The 24199-nt window shown below is 37.2% G+C and overlaps 1 protein-coding gene across 1 annotated transcript in view; it reads left to right on the top strand.

Annotated features, from left to right (window-relative positions):
* LOC120484833 (ribonuclease inhibitor-like) overlaps nucleotides 1-24199 on the top strand; it is a 127343-nt gene that overhangs the window by 2647 nt on the left and 100497 nt on the right. Inside the window, exons 2-5 of the mRNA XM_089130723.1 lie at nucleotides 83-256; nucleotides 5606-5779; nucleotides 9259-9432; nucleotides 9670-9840. Coding sequence (XP_088986849.1) covers nucleotides 83-256; nucleotides 5606-5779; nucleotides 9259-9432; nucleotides 9670-9840 — 693 coding nt within the window. The remainder of the gene's footprint in view (nucleotides 1-82; nucleotides 257-5605; nucleotides 5780-9258; nucleotides 9433-9669; nucleotides 9841-24199) is intronic.

The raw sequence follows: 24199 nt of genomic DNA, 5'->3' as shown, positions 1-24199 counted from the left end.
CAGTTTATTTAATTTAATTTGTTCAGGTACTTTCTAAAATAACAGATTAATTATCTAAATATAACATTGTCTTTTTTTCTAGACTTTCAGACTGCAGTATCACTGAAGAAGGTTATAAAGCTCTGGCTTCAGCTCTGAGATCAAACCCTTCACACCTGATAGAGCTGGATCTCAGAGGAAATGATCATGGAGAATCAGGAGTGAAGCAGCTCAGTGATTTCCTGCAGGATCCAAACTGTCAACTGAAGACACTGAGGTGAGACATGAGGAAATACTATTATTTAATTGATTTTTAATGAATCAAAAATTCATTATATGCAGCCGAATTATTTATAGAAATATTATTTAAATAATACAATAAGCTACATAATATGTTGTTACATCAAAGTTGATTAAGTGCCAGAGCCAGGATTTTTTCATAGGGGTGGCCAGACAAGGGCCAGCAATCTGTCTGGGGTGGCACAGAAATCTTAATTATTTTAACATAAGTTTAAATAATGTAGTGGATTGTTTTAGTGCCGACCTGACAACTCATTACACAATATTACACAACTCAATACAGTTAATTGACCCTTCGCTAAGCCCCGCCCTCCCTAGTTACTGTTGCTACGCCTGTCAAGCTTTCGCGGCTGGCCCATCTATTATAGTGTGGATGAACCCGGTGTCAGACATTCCCAATGTGATATTTAGTAATTTTCGGCGAACAAGTGAAATATCTGAGAGAGCAAGACAAAAGGGACTACAGTATGCATTCGATGGATATATTCACGACATTATATGCAACCGATTAGAGAATAATATCTTAAAAATTGAAGTTAAAGCCTAACGTTATTAGTCCCAGCGCAAGCAGCAGCGCCTCATACGCTGACCGTTCAAATGGAAAACACAAACTGAGGAACAGCTGTGTTCATACACAGCAGGTTATGTGAAAATAATCTTAATAATTATCAGTGGCGGATCTAGAAAAATATTTATGGGGTGGCAAGAGGGGGGCAGGATTTTTTGAGGGGTGGCAATATGGCATACGTATACTGAATTTAATCACAGTTAACACAGTTAGATGAGAAGAAGTATAGCCTATACACTACAAAAGGGCATATTCTACCATTTACGAACTCATACAAAATTAATCTCATGTAATCAATGTCTTGCATTTGAGGTGAAACAGTTCATATTAGGAATAAGTGTTAAAAAAAGGTAAAAAAGGTCGGCATACCTTTATATTCACCTAGGGTCACCTGAGAGTATAAAGATGGGGTGTGTTTAATGTTTAGTTGTCTGACGAAGAGCCTACATGCTTGAGACATTACCACCTGTGTGTAAGTCCACATATTTTGCAATTTTGGAGCCAAGGTGTGCCGACTTTTTTCCCCCTTTTTATATATATTTTTCTGTTGAGCACCCAACTTGAGTGTTTTTGCTGTAGATGTGTGTGCTTTTGGATCTGATTTTATTTTTTTTATAAGTGGCCATAGAAGTATGATAGAATTAAGGGGCATTATCACAAAAAAGGCATTAAAGGAACACTCCGACTTTTTGGGACTTTAGCCTATTCACCTTACCCCCCAGAGTTAGATAAGTCCATACATACCTTTTTCATCTCCGTGCGTGCTATAAGTCTGTTTGACGCACCCACCGCTAGCCTAGCTTAGCACAAAGACTCGATGTGACTGGTTGCAGCTTTCATACTGATCCAAATGAGTGGCAAAATAACGCAAACGTTTTCCTATTTACATGTTGTGATTTGTATAGTCACATAATGTACAAATAACAAAGTCAAATGAGACACAGACATCTTTTAACCGTATAAAACCTGGGAACTATTCTCTGAAGGCGAAGCACTGCTACGTTGACGGAGTAATAACCGCATCACCGGAGACCAGCCGTGGTGAGGAGCGGAGAGTTCGCTCGGTGTTTGGGTAATAGAGTCAGCAATTTATAAATAGTAAAAGCGTAGTTTAGAGTCATGGGTTTTCGCTCTATTTTAAATAGCTGCGACTGTAAACAGGGGAGGTAATACCATGTTTCACAGAATTCCAACTAAAAACGCTGACTGGATGAAGAAATGGCTAACTTACTCTGGATATTTATCCAAACACACCTAAGATTATCAAGGGACATTATGTTTGCTCGGTACATTTCAATGAGGACGACTATTTTGAAAAAATGGAATTTGCCACACGGACCATAATGTGCTGAAGGATACGGCCATCCCATCGATAGCACAGACAGGACAAGTGGATCACCTGCAGCTGAGGTAAGTGTTCCGTTATGTTTTTAGATGACCTACTGTAACAGTGCCTTTAGCCAGATCTAATGTAACGTTAGTGACACTATTATATGATTAGGGTATGAATATGTTTTTATCTTGATGCGGTGCGGACGCGCTTGTTCACCGCGTTGAACTTGCACCCTGCGCGCGGCGCGCCTAGTAGCCTAAATTTGAAATAACCATGGAAATAACGAACTTGAGCGTGCAAAAGGGTACGATAGGCTGTGAGTTCATTGTGCAAAAACAATTTGTGCTATTACTTTCCCCTTATTCTATCCTATAGTAATGCAATACTGTATATATAGGCTACTGTTGAATACATTTGGTTCAGCTAATAAATTGCATTTAAAATATATTGATTCCTGTAATAATAATTATTTATTCATGTGATATTTATAAATCTGGGTGCGTTTTTGGTTGGAAATCAATGAAACATGGTACTGTATTACCTGGTCTCCCCTGTTTATTGTCACAGCTCATACAATAAAGCAAACACCCATGATAAACTATGCTTTTCTATCTAACGTTAGTAATTGCTGACTCTTTATTCCAACGCTGAGCGAAGTGACTATACAAACCACAACATGTAAATAGGAAAACGTTTGCGTTATTTTGTCACTCATTTGGATTAGTGTGAAAGCTGCAACCATTCACATCCAGTCTTTGTGCTAAGCTAGGCTAGCGGTGGGTGCGTCAAACAGACTTATAGCACGCACGGAGATGAAAAAGGTATGTATGGACTTATCTAACTCTGGGGGGTAAGGTGAATAGGCTAAAGTCCCAAAAAGTCGGAGTGTTCCTTTAAGGTAAGACACAGGCAAGTGTGCGGATAGACACTTCCGGTTTAGCATTCGCCCAGTGCAGGGAGCCAGAGAAAGCCGAAAATGATCTCTTGTACATCAATTACATCACTTAAAATATTACTGAGATCCATATTACTATCACACACGAGCCAGTGCCAATTAAATACACGGTTGCATAGTCAGATTAATGAGTGAAACACAACTGTTCGCAAACAAAAGAATTGGACTCATGCTAGACATACAATGACAATTATGCCTACTGTAAACATAGAGTTACAACTATGATTAGAGTTGTTAAATACTATTTTCTTAATTCTGCGCATTTATATTTTTACTTACATCAATTGGTCAATCAATGTTATTATCACATATTTTACATTTATATTTTTAACTGTAGGTTGTACCACAAACAATTTAATATAGCTATTGCTCATATATTGTATGTTTTGCTTATAAACAGACTAATGATTTAAACAGAATAATGATTTATAAAACAGATGCAAGATCTTTACTCATCTCATTTGCACAAATTAACAGATAGCATAGAAACGCACAGGTGAAATAAACGTAAAATCAGTGGCGTAGGTTTGATTTTGAAATTGATGGGGACTGAGATTTTAGGGCTGGGTATCAATTCACATGTTAAATTTTGATTCCTTATTTGATTCTCGATTCGACTATAATGAATGTAGACCTAACACAAATCCTATATTTATATATATAAAAAAAGAACAGTAGTTTGGAGTAGTTTTTTTTTTTTTTTTTGGTATGTCAGAAATACTACAGAATCTGAATAAAGTAATCCAATGTAAAATAACACATTGGATAGTCTTTTTAGTCCAGACTGAATTAAATACATAGGCTATTCATTCTGATTGCTTACAATTAATGCAATATTGTGTTGTTATGACAACTGAATTAATGAGACACATATGGCTGCGTTCACTTTAAGAACTAGCACGGATCCATTCCTTTCTCATAATAGTAACTCACTGTCTGTCAGTCACACACGTTTAATGCTAATTTAAGACACAATCGACTGTCTTTACGAGGTTACTACTCACCAAGACCAGAGTTTCGACATAATTTTGCGTGTTTTTAACTGTTAAGGCGATGTAATCCAGGGATAAAACTTTTGTTTCTGGCGAGCGGATTTAGGCTTTACTGTATGTACACGCAGTAAAAGACATCTCTGAGTGCGCAAGCATGGGATGGTTTAACAATGCTTGAATGTTTAAACTGGTAAAACTTAAAAAGACGTGAAAATGATAAACGCTAGTTACGTTAGTTTCGATTCACACACCTAAACGCGAGTGTGTATCTACGCCTGCAGTGCTTAGCGCTTGCCTAGTGCAGAGAGAGAAGACGCTAGCGTCCCTAGTAAATTCTATGCCTCTGCGTAAAATTATATTGATTTTTAAAATTTGGTCGGGTTGAAAACTTATCTCTCTGGGAATGGAACTCGGTCGCTGTTGTCTCTTGCTCTCGGTGTCTCCCGCTCCCGCTGTCAGATCACCGGAAGTTTTCATCAGAAGTAATTGCCCGCACACTCAAGTTCAAACGTCAACGGTTGTCATTTGTGCACAGAGTGAATTCACTGCAGTCGGACATTAGAGATTCGCGCTCGTAAATTGTCAAATTTGCCATAACTTTGAAATCGTTGCTCCCAACTGGGGTGGCAGCAGGGGTAGATCCGCCCCTGATAATTATAAATCAAACAGCTTATCAACAAATCTTGTGGAATACCGGGAGAGCAGCCGCGATCGGATTGGGTTAAGTTAAGGGGTAACGTTAGTAGGACGTCGATTAACAAAATGCTGAAATATATTTTAAAGTATGTCAGTGAGCCGTTGTCTTGTCTCTTTAATCGTCTTATTTTACGTTATATCATTATGACCAAAGAACCGTCAATATTTCCAAGTAATAGGTGTCTTTGTTAAGCATGTCGACATTTACCAGAATTGGTCTCGCACATAGATGCTAGATCACACCAATCATTTCTCCCCTTGGCTTTTAGATTTTCTGGAAGGAAAACAATTCCTCTATACACACTGTATAGCATTTTGCGGTTGTCACTACCTGCATTTTTAGGGCGTTAATTCAGCTGTTGAATGTGGTTGTCATTCTGTACACTCTGTGAGTACAAAACAGGATTAAGCACTAAAAGGTGAACTCACAAACGAATTTAGCTGCAGTGTATACGTGGAATTTTTTTGTAAAAATAATGAGTTAGAGTGAGAGAGGTAGTACTGTGTCAATGCGCTACGGTGCTCTGCAATCAAATACGATTTTAAATAGGCTAAGTAAAAAAATATATATTGAAAATCAATGTGTGGTGATAAGTGTTAAGATTGTTTCTTTGGGGCCTTTTGTTTGACTGCACTTCCATTTGTCTCTTTTTGTTTTTCAACTGACTATATTTTTTTGTACAAGGAACAAAATATAATTCAGTTTATTTAATTTAATTTGTTCAGGTACTTTCTAAAATAACAGATTAATTATCTAAATATAACATTGTCTTTTTTTCTAGACTTTCAGACTGCAGTATCACTGAAGAAGGTTATAAAGCTCTGGCTTCAGCTCTGAGATCAAACCCTTCACACCTGATAGAGCTGGATCTCAGAGGAAATGATCATGGAGAATCAGGAGTGAAGCAGCTCAGTGATTTCCTGCAGGATCCAAACTGTCAACTGAAGACTCTGAGGTGAGACATGAGGAAATACTATTATTTAATTGATTTTTAATGAATCAAAAATTCATCATATGCAGCCGAATTATTTATAGAAATATTATTTCAATAATACAATAAGCTACATAATATGTTGTTACATCAAAGTTGATTAAGTGCCAGAGCCAGGATTTTTTTCATAGGGGTGGCCAGACAAGGGCCAGCAATCTGTCTGGGGTGGCACAGAAATCTTAATTATTTTAACATAAGTTTAAATAATGTAGTGGATTGTTTTAGTGCCGACCTGACAACTCATTACACAATATTACACAACTCAATACAGTTAATTGACCCTTCGCTAAGCCCCGCCCTCCCTAGTTACTGTTGCTACGCCTGTCAAGCTTTCGCGGCTGGCCCATCTATTATAGTGTGGATGCACCCGGTGTCAGACATTCCCAATGAGATAATTAGTAATTTTCGGCGAACAAGTGAAATATCTGAGAGAGCAAGACAAAAGGGACTACAGTATGCATTCGATGGATATATTCACGACATTATATGCAACCGATTAGAGAATAATATTGAAGTTAAAGCCTAACGTTATTAGTCCCAGCGCAAGCAGCAGCGCCTCATACGCTGACCGTTCAAATGGAAAACACAAACTGAGGAACAGCTGTGTTCATACACAGCAGGTTATGTGAAAATAATCTTAATAATTATAAATCAAACAGCTTATCAACAAATCTTGTGGAATACCGGGAGAGCAGCTGAGATCGGATTGGGTTAAGTTAAGGGGTAACGTTAGTAGGACGTCGATTAACAAAATGCTGAAATATATTTTAAAGTATGTCAGTGAGCCGTTGTCTTGTCTCTTTAATCGTCTTATTTTACGTTATATCATTATGACCAAAGAACCGTCAATATTTCCAAGTAATAGGTGTTTTTGTTAAGCATGTCGACATTTACCAGAATTGGTCTCGCACATAGATGCTAGATCACGCCAATCATTTCTCCCCTTGGCTTTTAGATTTTCTGGAAGGAAAACAATTCCTCTCCCCCGTCCAAACTTTTAGTATACCGGTATCAGATTTGCACAATCCATACGCACAATGCTTCAGCATCTTCCCTCGTTCGAAAGCTTGCCAGACCTCCCGCGCATAGTTACGGTTGCTAAGACATGATTGGCCATTGGCGGTTTTCGGGCGCGGCTTAGCGAAGGGTCAATTTGTACTTAATTGTAATTGAGATAGTAGTGAATTAGTAATCATGGAATACTGAGTTAATTTGATATTTTTATTATTACTCCAGGCATATTAATAAAGGAGCACACACTATAGCTAAAGTTCAACTTGCTCAGTTAGCTTGGTTCTCGTTCTCAAAACCCCCAACATTATTGCACCTACATGGATGAGACATGCAGATAACTACTGTAGTTCAAAGATTATTCAACCTTCATTGAATTTTATATAATCAATGAACTCAAAAACTTTCTATATTAGTTATCAAAATAAATATTCAAAACTGTTCTATCATAGCTAAATAAAAAAGGGGGAAAACATCTCTTTTGAATTCCTATGTGCAAGAATGTGAACAAGGAGGAAGTCAACATTACATAAATGCCAGAATGTTAAATTAGTTATTTTATGGATTTAAAAATGATCCATTTTTGTTTGTCCTTTACAAATTAATCCAAAATTACCACCTATCTTCTAGTACAAATGCACAGTGCTCACATTTATTTGTACATTAAAAATTACATAGCCTATCAGTTTGTGCCTTAAATTGTGATCTCACATGGTAGAATATTTTAGTCAAGACATATGTGATGCATGTATAACAAATACATGTATGCATGCAGTTTTGAGACAGATTTTATCGCGCTTTTAATTATTTCATGAGTTAATTGACCACAGTTAATTTATAATTCTGTATTATAAATTTTAAGGCCAGACAAGTAGTTTGTTGATGGTTGGTTTTGTAGGGAAGGACTACATGCCTGTGTAACACTTTCCTACTTCATTTTATACTGGGGTGCCAGACAGATATATGTTCTGCCAAAATATAATCAATATATAATCTTGTTTAGGGTCGTTAGTCACATCAAGAAGGAAAAGCAAACACAAGACACATATTAATTAATTAACATGAACCCTTAATGTTGCAAGAGTAGACTCTAAGAAAACCCAACCACTATGATTCAATATGCAAATATTTTAGTAGGCTATATTCACCATGACAGAGTACCAATTTCATCACACCACACATCACCATTGGAATAATAGGAATAATAAACATACACAACACATAAACAATACAGCAAACAACACAGGTTTCATTCATATCAAACCTTCTTCACACAGTTCACATAGTCTTAGTGTGGAAAGATTGTGTGAAAAGAGGAGTTCAGAGAAACAGTCAAAGTCCATCAAGGTTTCCACAGTGTATCAAAGGGCAGCAAATAAACCACAAAGTCAGTTAGTCCTGCAATAACCGCTCATGAGTTTATATATCCTTTTACTCACACTCCACTTCACACGAGTTAATGATCAACTCCGGCTTTTCTCAGATACTTCAAATACCTTTTGGAAGAGATCGCTCAAACTGAAGTCTCTCTGGATGACTGGGACGTCAACAACAGCGCACATATAATTCAGACACTCATACCTATAGAATGAACTCTTAATACGCATGTGCACGGATTTCTCAAAAGTGGGGTTGCTGGCTAACAGGTTAAGCAATTTTAACTAAAGCACCGTCGACGGAGGCATCGTGTTTTTATCCTTGTATAGGCTGTTTGAAAGAGTGTGTTTTTACTGTGTTGCCATGTCCACTTATTATAAGTATATTTGGGGTTGCTGTTAAAGCAATCGACTTTATTATGTAATTAAAGTGCGGGTCACAATATTTTGGTGACAATACAAATGAGGTTCCAACCGCCTTTGCTGTGATTTCTTGCTTCGCGCATAAGAAGATTTTTTTTTATGCATGATAAAATACGTCATTAACAACTAGCTGCTCAGTTCTGTTCTATACACACTGCATAGCATTTTGCGGTTGTCACTACCTGCATTTTTAGGGAGTTAATTCAGCTGTTGAATGTGGTTGTCATTCTGTACACTCTGTGAGTACAAAACAGGATTAAGCACTAAAAGGTGAACTGACAAACGAATTTAGCTGCAGTGTGTGCGTGGAATATTTTTGTAAAAATAATGAGTTAGAGTGAGAGAGGTAGTACTGTGTCAATGCGCTACGGTGCTCTGAAATCAAATACGATTTTAAATAGGCTAAGTAAAAAAATATATATTGAAAATCAATGTGTGGTGATAAGTGTTAAGATTGTTTCTTTGGGGCCTTTTGTTTGACTGCATTTCCATTTGTCTCTTTTTGTTTTTCAACTGACTATATTTTTTTGTACAAGGAACAAAATATAATTCAGTTTATTTAATTTAATTTGTTCAGGTACTTTCTAAAATAACAGATTAATTATCTAAATATAACATTGTCTTTTTTTCTAGACTTTCAGACTGCAGTATCACTGAAGAAGGTTATAGAGCTTTGGCTTCAGCTCTGAGATCAAACCCTTCACACCTGATAGAGCTGGATCTCAGAGGAAATGATCCTGGAGAATCAGGAGTGAAACAGCTCAGTGATTTACTGCAGGATCCAAACTGTCAACTGAAGACACTAAGGTGAGACATGAGGAAATACTATTATTTAATTGATTTTTAATGAATCAAAAATTCATTATATGCAGCCGAATTATTTATAGAAATATTATTTCAATAATACAATAAGCTACATAATATGTTGTTACATCAAAGTTGATTAAGTGATTTCAAGACAAAAATCATGTAAAATGGATTTTGTCATTATACCAAGTGTAGTTGAGAATTTAACTGAATCCTGCTTCATCTTCTCTTCTGCAGGTTTTTGAGTCCTGCTGCAGATGAAGCCTGTCGGTATGTGACTGGAATTGTGGGTAAAAACCCATTACTCATGAGAGAGCTGAATCTGAGTAAACGTGAACTAGGAGACACACGAGTGAATCAGATCGCTGCTCTACTGCAGGATAAACACTGTAAACTCAACACACTGATGTGAGTATTTTACATGGTTAAAAATAGTATTTTTAATAGAAATGTTACAGTTGTTTGTAATACTATTTGCAGTCAGGGCTGATTTTCACTGGACACAAAACCACAATAAATTAATTTTAATAATATTTATTTTTTGACCGATACATTTTATATATATATATATATATATATATATATATATATATATATAATTTTTTTATCAGTTAATAGGTGTTTTAAAATTGATAAGTAATTTTAAAAATGATAAACTTCTATCAAACATGACATGGGGCATAGTCCCCCAATAACCAAAACATGCATTTAGCCTACCATGGTTAGTGTAAACATAGAATAAGGTGTTAGGCGTTAACAGTTTAAGGACCCAAAACCAGATATGAAGAATGAAGACCCGGAGTCAGAATTATAAAAATTAAAGAAAGTTTTACTGAACATAGTTTGCCATTTCATCAGCAGAAGTCAGCTTCAAGACTCGCTCAGGAGTTCGTAGGCCGCCCCCTTACATAAAAGAAATACATAATCATTCAAAAGGATATTATGATATATATATGCTGAAGAGGCAAGGGATTTTGACCACCCCTTCAAAGGCCATTAATTATTTATATAAATCACACGTTCAGAGCTTTTATAGGCACAAAGTTCCTGTATGAACGGTTTATTTGACTGTGCATGAGTGCCGCTCGCGAATCACCGCTACTCTACGAGCGTTCACCAGCGCGTTATACCAGTGTCATAAGATTTGCTCGAGCCCTTCCTATCGTGACACTGGTGATAAAATGTGCAACTCATCTGAATTCTATTGCGGATTCACCACTTTAAAACACAATAGAGAAAGTCAAACATTATCTATAACAGCAGACCTGCCAATCTGTACACATTTTGCATAGCGGATACACATTTTGACCTCAAAGTACGCTGGTACGATTGATTAAACTACGCAATAACCTGGTGACGCCTCTGTCCATGCGCAGTCCTTAAATCAAGCAACAGGAAAAAAAGAAGAGTTCGTCCAATCATAGCGCTGTGTTTATTCCCCAAATAGCAAGCGAGAATGATTGACAGATGCGTAAGGCCTTTCATTTAAAAGAGACTGAAAATTGACAGACATAAAGAATCCCGCTAGATCCCCCTTCCACTCCCACGGCCCGCCGTCGAGTTCATAAGTGAGGACAGTAACTTTACAGTAGTTACGGGTGAGTAGGTGAGTAAATACTGACGGAATTTTCATTTTTGGGTGAACTAACCCTTTAAGTATTGATGAACAATAAATCTAAAATATAGCTGCGAGCAGCGATGGCGGGCCCAAGCCGGTGGCACCGCAACCCCGGTTCCTTTAGTTACCTAAAGGCACCGGGGTGGCGGTGTCGCAGGCTTTAGCCCTTTCATGATTAAATGAAATGTTAAAACAGCTTGCCATACTCTATCTGTCGTTTCGACTAGTCACAATTACATTACAGATATCTTAAATGATAATACAAACTATTTAAAATGTAATTAAGACTAGTCACTTTTGTCAAAAGGTGGGGTGTTGATATCTACAATGTTAATTCCGGATAGGCAAGTTTAGCTTTTAAATGTTAAAAGGGCTTGCCATATAGGGATGTACAGTAGGCTCAGAGAGAGGCTCACCATATTCAAACCAAAATATCTGACTTCCTCTTGATCCAAACTAATGACTATGAATTAGAAAGTTGTCCGGCTTGAGGAGTAAAATGTATATACCGATTTTTGTAACTGTAGATAAAACTAACAACGCCACTTTTGTCAAAAGGTGGCGCTATTTAGTCCCTGCACCAGGCCCGTTTCTGAAACTTTGCACATGTCTACTGGCTAATAAATGTGATGTGTCTGTTGATTTTCATGCAATTTCAAGCATGCTAAGAGTCTCAAAAGCATCCTAAAATAATTTCAAAGTTTGATGCGTTGCCACGGAAACAGTATCAGATATATCAAGAATCCATTCTCAGGTCTTCATCTGCCATGTATTTACATTATACAGATGAAGTTTGAAGCAAATCGGGTCAAAATAAAAGGATGATTTTAAAGCATTTGGAAAGTGACACACTTCCTGCTGCCAGTTGGTGGCGCTATAACTTTGACTCACAATAGTCACATCCATGTGATCGGCCTCTTACAGCGAACACACTGCTGAAGTTTCATCAAGATCAGTTAATGTATGCTGAAGTTATAACACACTTCCTGTTTCACGTTTCTCGCCATAATTTTATTTCCTCGCCACGGCCAAACCGTTCGAGAAATCAAAAATCCCCTCGCAAAATTTCATCCTCAGTTTCTTGACTTCATGCTGACCGAGTTTCGTGCCGTGTGTTTGAATTCTCTAGGAGGAGTATTGCAAATTCCATTGTGTGTGTTTTATGAACAACCCTAAATAACCGACTTCATGTCTAGCTGGGGTAAAAGTAAGAGTGTGAGGTATATATGAAACAATGACATCAACATGTGTACCGAGTTTCATATTATTACATGCAAGCGTGTTTGATTTATGGACCAAGTTTTTGGACCCCCTTCCAGGGGGCGCTGTCTAGCCCCCCTGCCACGCCCAGGTACCATCTTCAGCCCGGGCCTGATGGCTGTGGGATCTGACCTGTATGCAAAGTTTCAAGAGTTTTCAAACCCGTTAAGGGCCCCAAAAGCCGCTAAGAGTCTCAAAATCATCAAAAAAAGAATTTTAAAGTTTGATGCATTGCCACGGCAACAGTATCAAAGATATCAAGAATCCATTCACAGGTCTTCATCTGCTATGTATTTACATTATACAGATGAAGTTTGAGGCAAATCAGGTCAAAATAAAAGGGTGAGTTCAAAGCATTTTGAAAGTGACACACTTCCTGCTACCAGTTGGTGGCGCTATAACTTTGACTCACAATAGTCACATCCATGTGATCGTCCTCTTACAGCGAACAAACTGCTGAAGTTTCATCAAGATCAGTTAATGTATGCTGAAGTTATGACACGCTTCCTGTTTCACGTTTCTCGCCATAATTTCGTTTCCTCGCCACGGCCAAACCGTTCCAGATATCAAAAATCCCCTCGCAAACTTTCATCCTCAATGCCTTGACTTCATGCTGACCGAGTTTCGTGCCGTGTGTTTGAATTCTCTAGGAGGAGTATTGCAAATTCCATTGCGAGTGTTTTATGAACAACCCTAAATAACCGACTTCCTGTTGGGCTGGGGTAAAAAGTAATAGTATGAGGTATATATGAACGATGAGATCTATATGTGCACCGAGTTTCATATTATTACATGCAAGCATGTTTGATTTATGCACCAAGTTTTCGGACTCCGTTCCAGGGGGCGCTGTCTAGCCCCCCTGCCACGCCCGGGTACCATCTTCAGCCCGGCCCTGATGGCCGCGATTTCTGACCCGTGTGCAAAGTTTCAAGAGTTTTTGAGCATGTTAAGGGCCCCAAAAGTGCCCGAATAGTCGTATAAATAATAATAATAATAATAAATATAGCTGCGAGCAGCGATGGCGGGCCCAAGCCGGAGGCACCGCAACCCCGGTTCCTTTAGTTACCTAAAGGCACCCGGGTGGCGGTGCCGAAGGCTTTGGCCCTTTCATGATTAAATGTTAAAACGGCTTGCCATACTCTGTCATTTCGACTAGTCACAATTATGTTACAGATATCTTAAATGATAATACAAACTATCCAAAGTGTAACGACTAGACAGAAAGACTTTGTTGATATCTACAATGTTAATTCCGGACAGGCAAACTTAGCTTTTAAATGTTAAAAGGGCTTGCCATACAGGGACGTAGGCTCAGAGAGAGGCTCACCATATTCAGACCAAAATATCTGACTTCCTCTTGGTCCGAGCTAATGACTATGTATTAGAAAGTTGTACGGCTTGAGGAGTACACTGTATATACCGATTTTTGTAACTGTAGATAAAACTAACAACCCCACTTTTAAGTATATATATGGTGCCTTTAGTGTTATTCTGCACGACGTGCAAAAACTTAACCCCCGCTTTTTTAAGTATATATATATATATATATAAAGAGGGTTATTCTGCACGACGTGCAAAAACTTAACCTCCGCATTGACTGTCGAAGAGAAGTGTGCAGAAGAGCTTGCATCAGTGAGGGCTTTGCAAAATATATATACATACAAACACACACACACACACACACACATATAAATGAGGTTAGTGTTTTACAATATTAAGGAAAGCAAATGTATTGAAATATAGCACATTAATTTTAAATTCATTCAGCTTCAATTACCAATTTGTAGTTTACCAATTTATCTTACTTTTATTTAAAGCAAACTATACATTTAAAAGATTAGGGTTATATTCATATTTTGTCATTTAAAAAAATACAAAATTGTTATGCAAAAAGATAAGGACTTGCAGAAAAAATCTACAGTCAGCCACACACACACACACATAAACGCAGACACCAGCAACCCCCCCCCTCCCTCTTCCCCATACAGACACTGATAGAGACAAGATACACATCCAAACTGCAATATCTGACTTTCTTTTGGTCTGAGCTTCTTACTGTTAATTAGAAAGTTGATCGGCTTGACAAGAACAATATACGTGGCATGTTTTGTAACTGTAGGTAAAACGAGCAAAGTTAACACATTTTATGTGTCCTTTTTTCAAGTCAAGTCAAGTCACAGGCTATGTCAAGTCAAGTCAAGTCTTGTAGTAGGTTAAGTCAAGTGCAAGTCAAGTCACCTTATTATTTTAATTTTACATGCAGAATCTGATCTTAATAAAATGAAAAGACAAGATAAGTATTTGCCAGTAAATTACAATAATTTGCATTGTAAATACTCATGTTCAGTAAAATACACCATGGAATCAAACAAAATTGTAACTTCATAAAATTATTTATTTTTCACTTCTGCCAACAGTGTGTTTGAAATGTTTTAAATTTTCAACATTGAGTCCATAAAACAAATAACAGCTTAACATCCTACAGACTCTCTGAACACCTTCCTCTCTCTCAAACACAGTTTACAAACAATATTAAACTTTGTTACATTTCTCCTCTCTCTCTCTCTCTCTCTCTCTCTCTCTCTCTCTCTCTCTCTCTCTCTCTCTCTCTCTCTCTCTCTCTCTCTCTCTCTCTCTCTCTCTCTCTCTCACACACACACACAGTGGCGGTTCTAGACCATTTCAACTGGGGGGCCAGTTGTACTGTTAGAGGGGCCAGTTACATTTAGACCTTATCATTTTCTGCACTGCACTGAATGCATAAATAAGCAAAATACCATGTTTATAATTATCCAACAATTTGCATTTGCATTATATTTTTACATTTGCATTACATATATCAGTCTGTATTTGAATTTCCATTTTATTTTTTTACATTGAATATACAGTATGTATATATATATATATATATATATATATATATAATTTTTACAAATTAATCTACGATTTTTGTGGGGTTTTTTTTTTTTTTTTTGCAAAAAGATCAGCAAATTATCCTAAACTGGCCTTTTTAGGGGGCTTTCCTCTCAGGGTGAATGAGCTTTTTTATAATTGTTTTTTTCCTGACATCTTTGAAAGACAGAAGCAATAATTAATGCATCCTTGGCCAGGATATAATTATAAAATATGACATGATTTTAAAAGTGACCTATAATATCGACTATGCAATACACTTTAATTTATCTAGTGCTAATAAAATTATTAAGCCTATTTGGAGAGAGAGATGTTTATAATGTGACAATATGTCAGTCATCGTGATTCGTGTAATAAGATGACTAGGCCTAGACTACTTGTTCTGAGCAGGTGTTGTCAGTGAACAGGCTGTAAAACTGTTGTCTAAGTTACAGACTGATACTAATTAAATGGGAAACGAATCGATTACCTAACGTAACCTCGGTTCTCTCTAGATGAGGGAACGAGCATTGCGTAAGCTAGCTTACGCTACGGGAAAGATTCATCTTACATCAGTCAAGTTGTCATAGTTTTTGTCAAACAAGTTGTGAATTTGTTGTAACATTAAAACAGGAGATCATGACTTACTCCGTGCTCCAAGTGATGTTCGGAGCTCCAGTGATTAGTTTCATCTGTGGGACGGGTGAAGAAACTTTCGGAAGATGTTGTAACAGAATCATATGAACAATTCCAGGATATGCTTTTTTTCCATTGGTTGTTGCGTTAAATTTTACCCAGATACAATAGTGCCCTTTTCTGATTGGCTATTAAGTAGCACTTCTCTTTTTTTGATTGGCTGATGCGTAGCAGGGTCGACTGCTGAACTCCAGGCGAGACGCGCTTGATTCTCACGTGAGAGCGGCGCGGCCAGAGAAATTGCGTATATTAAATATATTATTAATAGTTTTTCCGCATGAGAAATACAATGTGTGACGGGAGTGTGAGACAAAAGACTGAAACGAGTGACTGTCATGCTCAATGCGTGACACACTATAAAAAAAATATTTCACACTGACTCCACATTTAGGGGGGCCACAAGGGGGTCCAAGCTTGTTGTCGCAGGGGCACTGGCCCCCCCAGGCCCCCGCCTAGAACCGCCACTGCTCACACACACGCACACACACACTTTCTCTCTCTCTCAAGAAGCAAAAACATGACTGCTAAAGGTTGTATCAGCGATGACGGGGTAACATCACTTAACATCACGAGTGATATTCCCTTAGGCCACGCCCCCTTGTCTCCCCAAAGTATTATAAGCAATCATGCGCATCCCGTGTGCAGAATGATGCACTTGAAGCAACACCAAGTCACAGCACGCAACGCTTCACATTGAAAAGAACATAGCGAAGGGATGGTATCTATAATCTATGCTTAGTAGGGCTGCACGATTTGGGAAAATGTCATATTGCCATTATTGAGCCAATATTGCAATTGCGATTTGCGACTCCGATATAATAAAATGGTTTCATGAGTCCAACTTGCTTGGTTCTAAAGTAAAATGCACACACAGATTAATGTTTATTTCTCAACTCAAACTAAAAACAACAACAACAACAATAAATGATTGATAACACCTATAATGATCAATAAACCATCAACCAAACCAACATTACAGTGATTCCATCAATTGAAAGCCATCAACTTTTTAAAAAATTATTAGGCTTAAAAAAATATATAACAGCTTTTAAATTAAGTGAACTTCAAACAATCCCCACATAAACCCATAATAAAAAACATATTTACCTGTGCCCTTCCTGTCTTAACAGGTACAGAAATTGAATAAAGTTATCAAACAGTCTGCGCTGCCTGAATCATAAATTATATATATAATAATCCTTATTAAAGCTACAAAAGTTCTTTACTCAAGATCAGTGAGTAATTTTCTAATTTCCCTTTGTTCTTTTAACTTTACTGAAAGAACGCTTTATTCGCTGCTGGCCCTTTAAGAGCACCCGTTGCCGAGACGCGGATCTCACACACGCCTCATAGCACAACTCTTTTTATCCATAGACTTTTCTTATGTTATGAAGATACTAGACAAAACCACATTTTGGCATAATTGTGTGTGCTATTGTTCGTTCAAGCTCGAAAGAGAACTGTTTATTCTGGGCTGGCACACGGTCAGTGCATGCGCATTATGCGAGTCTCATCTAGGGCACTCACAGGCAGCTTTTCACTTCTTGTCGTGCAAAATGCGAAAAGGCATTTGAACCAATAAGAGGGGGATCTTGTAACACTAGTCAAAGGATGACAAAAAAGAAGAGATGCTGCGCTAATAGCCCTACTTTGTTTATTTCATATAAAATCGCGGCATTTTGCGTTATATAATTGCATAGGTTTGAGATCGCTATTACGACTGCGATATAATTAATCGTGCACTGCAGCACTAATGCTTAGTGTATTCTAAAGGGCAATAAACTCCACTCCAGCAAGATAGTCATTTTATGCAAATCATAGACCTTGCCTTATCTACAAATAAAGTATAATATTGGGAACATTGATCTTGAAGAGAGTGTCGTCGTGTTACTGTCGCAACCGAACGCGACGCGCTAATGCTGATGCATGGAGAATGACTGAGGCGAGATGACTTTCCGTTAACTTTAACTTAGAGACTAAAATATTAATTTTACCACACATTAAGCTATTGAATGACTTTAGAAGTCTTGGAATATAGTGTGAAAACTTGATTGTGCTTTACAGTTTTGTATGCCTTTAGTGGGGCTTAACAAAATAACACAATATGCAGAATGTCGGACGTCACTTATAGGCTAAACTGTTTTTATAGATAAAACTATTTACATTCGGCAGTCATGAAAACAAATCTCAGATAACGGTTGACTAGGTAACAAATGTGTAATTTTGCGCCGGAGTTCTCCTTTAACTTACATTAGCTAGCTAACTACGAACGAGCTAACCAGATAACATTAACAAATTGACAAGCACTTACGGGCAGAATATGGCTCTTCAAATGACGGACGAAATTGGAGGTTGTCATCTGACTGTCCGCGATCTTAACGTTGCATGTCTTGCAAAGCGCTGTTCTTTTGCCATCTTGTTGTAAGAAATTCTTGAATCCAAAAGCGACGACGACCCTCGTTATCCCTCCGGCTGACATGTTGATGTGATCTGATGTAAGTGGGCGTGCTGTGCGCGTAAGGTATGAGAGGGCATGACTGATGATCTCTGATCCAGTCATGACAGCGCTATTCTCAGCCTGCGCTCCAGCTGGATCAACTTTATTTTTTTTACATAATTTATATATTTTATATTCAAACTGAAAACATGATGTGATTAACACTCAAGTCATATTATTACATGCAAGTGTGTTTGATTTATGGACCAAATTTTCAGATCAAGTTTATGGACCAAGTTAATTTAATTAATAAACTAATTATATAAAACTATTAATGCACTACAATTAAACTGGTTATATGCCTTTACTTATAAAAAATAAAAAACTTATTTAAAAAAATACCAGGCTTAAGGCATTTATTTTTTATGCAGGCCATACACACAGGAGTGAAATGGTTAAGACCCCTCCCCCTACAAACACACACACATACACAGACAGGCAAAGACAGCATGCTCAGATTGAGCAAGACCACATTCAAACAAACATATCTGACTTTCTGTGGGTCCTAGCTAATGAGTGTCAATTAGAAAGTTGTCCGGCTCGAGGAGTACAATATACATACCGATTTTTGTAACTGTAGATAAAACTAACAACCCCACTTTTGTCAAAAGGTGGCGCTACTGAGCCCTCACCACGCCCGTTTCTGAAACTTTGCACGTGTCTACTGGCTAATAAATGTGATGTGTCTGTCGAGTTTCATGCAATTTCAAGCATGCTAAGGGTCTCAAAAGCATCCTAAAAGAATGGTAACGTTTGATGCGTCGCCACGGCAACAGTTTCAAAGATATCAAGAATCCATTCACAGGTCTACATCTGCCGTATGTTTACATTATACAGATGACGTTTGAAGCAAATCGGGTAAAAATAAAAGGGTGATATCAAAGAATTTTGAAAGTGACACACTTCCTGCTGCCAGTTGGTGGCGCTATAACTTTGACTCACAATAGTCACATCCATGTGATCGTCCTCTTACAGCGAACACACTGCTGAAGTTTCATCAAGATCAGTTAATCTATGCTGAAGTTATAACACACTTCCTGGTTCACGTTTCTCGTCATGATTTCGTTTCCTCGCCACGGCCAAACCGTTCGAGATATCAAAAATCCCCTCGCAAACTTTCATCCTCAATGTCTTGACTTCATGCTGACCGAGTTTTGTCGAATTTGGATCAAAGCTCTAGGAGGAGTATTTAACATTCCATTGCGAGCGTTTTACAAACAAACCTCAATAGCCGACTTCCTGTTGGGCTGGGGTAAAAAGTAAAAGCGCGAGGTATACATGAAACTATGAGATCAACATGTGCACAGAGTTTCATATTATTACATACAAACGTGTTTGAGTTATGGACCAAGTGTTCGGACCCCGTTCCAGGGGGCGCTGACGAGCCGCCCTGCCACGCCCGGGTACCAGCTTCAGCCCGGCTCTGATGGCCGCGGGTTCTGACCCATGTGCAAAGTTTCAAGAGTTTTCGAGCACGTTAAGGGCCCCAAAAATGCCCAAAAGGTTACAAAATAATAAATATAGCTGCGAGCAGCGATGAAGGGCCCAAGCCGGTGGCACCGCAACCCCGGTTCCTCAGTTACCTAAAAGCACCAGGGTGGCCATGCCACTGGCTTTGGCCCTTCATCGCGGATCACAGCTATATATATATATATATATATATATATACACTGTATATATACATATATATATGAAGCCGGTGGCACCGCCACCCTGGTGCCTTTAGGTTTATTGTGCACGCCATGCAAAATGTAACCCTGCTTTGACTGATGCAAGCTCTACAGCACAGTTTATAGTAAGAAAGAATATAGTAAGAAAGAAAAGTAAGCTGTTACTCTGAGATGGTTTGGGAAACAAACATTCATCATGTCGCATTGGTTTTAGTTACTTGTCCTCGAACAGAGCCCTAATCTGTTTATATTTCAGTTACACATTCTACATTGATTAAAAAAGAAAAATCAAATGTGTTTTTAATTCATACAGAAATAAAATATTTATAATTCAGCTGAGAATAAAGTTAGTTCAAATTTTAAGAAAAACAAATATATGATCTGAACAACACTATCTCACGACCAATTCGTACGAATTCGACGCATGATTAAAAAGTGGCTAATTCGTACTAATTCGTACGACCTCACTCGTACTAATTCGTACGATTTGTCTTAACCCACGTGATGGTTAAGTTTAGGGGCGGGGTCAGGGGTAGGTCATTCGTACGAATTCATACGAATTGGCCAATTCGTAAAATATGTACGATTTAGCAAAATCGTATTAATTCGTACGAGTGAGGTCGTATGAATTGTTACGAATTAGCCACTTTTTAATCATTCGTCGAATTCGTACGACTTGGTCGTGAGATCGGGTTGGATCTGAAATATAGCACATTCATTTTTAAATTCATTCAGGTTCAATTACCAAAAATACAATCTTAATTTAATTTAAAGCAAATAATAAATCTAAAATATATGGGTTATATGCATATTTTGTAAAAAAAGAAAAAAAAAGAAAGAAAGATATATATCCAAAAACACAAGGCCTTAAACTTTAACAAGGGTGCAACTCTTATCACTACAACAAACATAGTCACACACACAAGTCAAGTCACTTACATTTTATATGCAATATTGACTTTTTAGATGCAATATTGACTTTTTTCTGTTTCAGCAGAGAAAATAGTTAAACAAAGATCACAGCGACCCATCGCGCATCTCAAAGCAATGTGTTTTCTCATTACTGAATGATTCAGCATTTTGAATCCATGACTCGTTCATTAAGACGGTCATCTGGCGACACCTTATGGTGATTTAGGGTTATGTTTAAAACTATCGTTCTTTACAGCGATTTTTAATTGACTCCTGTTAAACCAATCTCGTAACATTATTGTGTAACCGATTTAATTTGATCAGCCTTACCTAGGGTAACAGCCCTATAGTGTCTTATTATTCTAAATTATTGAATTTATTGATCAAATTTACTAATGAAAAATGAAGCATACATTTATTAAGACTAGGCTGCCCTGCAGATATTAGGCTACAATATGCAGATTTAAATATACCATTTATCAAATAATCTGTTTATTTTTAGGTTACACATTACATTGTTTAAAAAATAAAAATCAAATGTGACCCGCTCTGGCGAAATGAGTCGGAAGTTGCAACCTTCCATTTTAAGATATGGGCCGATTATGTGGAAAAACCATGAAATAACAAAAAAAAAAAAAATAAAAATTGTTTTTTGCTAATTTCAAAGAACAGACATTCAAAAATAATCTCACAGGGTTTCGTAGTCGAGATAATTGAGTAAAGGTATTTAAATAACGATTAAAGTTGTCAAAGCTTTAAATTCGCTGAAATAAACATTGCTCTTCTCAACTCCCCTCGTCACCTCTGAGCATTTCCCGGGTATCCCCTGAAACGTTGAACTCACTGGAGGCTTCTAACCTAAACTGCGTGAGTATATTTATCTGCAAGAAGAATATAGCCTATGTAAGGCTGTAACGATCGCGACACTCAGATCCACGAACCTGTGTCGCGGTGTGAGAAGACAGAATCACGACACCGACAAGTCCCTTCAACTCCCGAAGTTATCCTTCACGTCCAGACCCAATGCTAGCTACAACATCTTTAAATTACTAGGCTATTAGTATTATTTGAAGTTAACATTATAAAATACGTAGACTTACACCACAAAACTTAAATTATTACTATTTTTTTTTAAATTGGGCAATTTCAGCATTATGGAGGAGATCCAATTCCCAGATAATTAAATATTTTAATAAATTGGCCTATGTGAACCACACTGCACAAACCAAAAGTAATACTCACCCGATGAAGAAGGGTTGACTCTCTCCAGAACATAAAATCTTTATTTTATTTTCCGTGTTCGCATTTATGAGGAAAAACAATCCGAACGTGACCGTTCTCTGGAAGCAGCACTAAAACTTTCACATAGCTTAAACATGCAAGCACAAAGCCTTTCTTTAAAGTAAATTTCGTTTTAAAATAATTATCTTAATTTAAATCAATGTTTCATCAACCAATTACTAGGATTTAATAATAAGAAATAAATTGCAGACAATAGGCTAGGCCTAATCACGACGCGGAGACGCGCGGCACGTGAACTGAAGCTTGTCTCATGAACCGAAAGTCAGCGTATAAGGTATCCTCACAGACATATATATTGAAATGTCTACTTTTAAACACAACCATTCAAAATGAAAGAAAACAGACTGCTCTCTGCTTATGTGGGCTAATCCGTATGAAAACTGAATTTCTCTCTGACTCCTCTTTAATCTTTCTGATTTTAGAACATTTTTGTAAAAGTGACTTTTTAATTATTTATTTCAAAAAAATTAAAAATAAGTTGAGTTTCAGCCTCGTTAAATTGCATTTATATATGTTAATCTATTTGGTCAAATTAAGCTATATAAAATAAATAGTTTATCCCTTAAAATGCTATGGATTTTGAAAGATATCAAAAAAAAAAAAAAAAAACGGGCAAAAAAACTTTAAAAGCGATTTTCTTAGGTTTTCAATTGGAAAAAAAAGGGCAGACGACCAGAATTCAAATCTGTATATCGTTACAACCATTCAAGGTATGACCAAGGTATCATTTGAAAGCTTACAGTGTCCTCTTTCCATTAATATCAAAATCTCAATTTTTAAATTTGGGTCACTGTGACTAATTTTGCTGGATCAGGTCGGTCACAAATGTGTTTTTTATTGTAGTATTATTTTATACAGAAATACATTATAATTATATATAATATACAAAATATAACCGTGGGCGCGATTAAACAGTGTTACAATAAAACTCAACATTGTGTTTTTTAAAAATAAATTCAAATAATACAAATCCCGAAATTGCGCTAATTTTAAAATTAAACTAAAACTCATGGCTGCACAAGCATTCATAACTGTGCGCGCCAACAGCGAGGAACCAGCAGAACAGAGTGAACGTTCATTCTGTTTAGTTCAATCCTACTTAATAGGAATTTATTTAAAATGCTTGCTCTACTCCACAACATTAATGTCTTGTGCGGACATCTGTATTTTGACTTTCGGTTTTAAGTAAGCGATTTAAAAGTTCCCGAGTCCCAGCGGAGTCACACGTTGATTAACCGGTGGGAATATACACAATAGGCCTACCTGATATTGAACACAAGAGGGCAGTATAGCACTACGTATGACTCAGATTATTTTTTCTTCTTCTGAATTTTAAAACCATTCTGGCTGTTTTTGAACGTAAACATAATTCTTAAATGAAAAAAGGGAAAAACTGGTTTAATTATAATATTTGTATAATTTAATTTAGAAACAAATGATGTATAATTACATTTTTAGAAGATATGAGGCTTTTAGTGTTTACTGTTTACTTTTTTGACATTACTTTAATCTTTTGCCAAAGTTGCACATGCCTACTGGCTAATAAATGTGATGTATCTGTCGAGCCATCTGTATCTATCTGTTTCAAGCAATTTCAAGCATGCTAAGAGTCCCAAAAGTATCAAAAAAGAATGTTAAAGTTTGATTTGTTGCCACAGCAACAGTATCAAAGATATCAAGAATCCATTCACAGGTCTACATCTGCTGTATTTTTACATTATACAGATGAAGTTTGAAGCAAATCGGTTAAAAATAAGAGGGTGATATCAAAGCATTTTGAAAGTGACACACTTCCTGCTGCCAGTTGGTGGCGCTATAACTTTGACTCACAATAGTCACATCCATGTAATCAGCCTCTTACAGTGAACACACTGCTGAAGTTTCATCAAGATCAGTTAATGTATGCTGAAGTTATAACAC

The sequence above is a fragment of the Pimephales promelas genome, chromosome 5, assembly GCF_988280905.1.
Source record: "Pimephales promelas chromosome 5, fPimPro1.hap1.1, whole genome shotgun sequence".
Classification (NCBI taxonomy): Eukaryota; Metazoa; Chordata; class Actinopteri; order Cypriniformes; family Leuciscidae; genus Pimephales; species Pimephales promelas.
The sequence above is the reverse complement of the archived record's forward strand: the minus strand, read 5'-3'. Positions and strand labels throughout refer to the sequence as shown.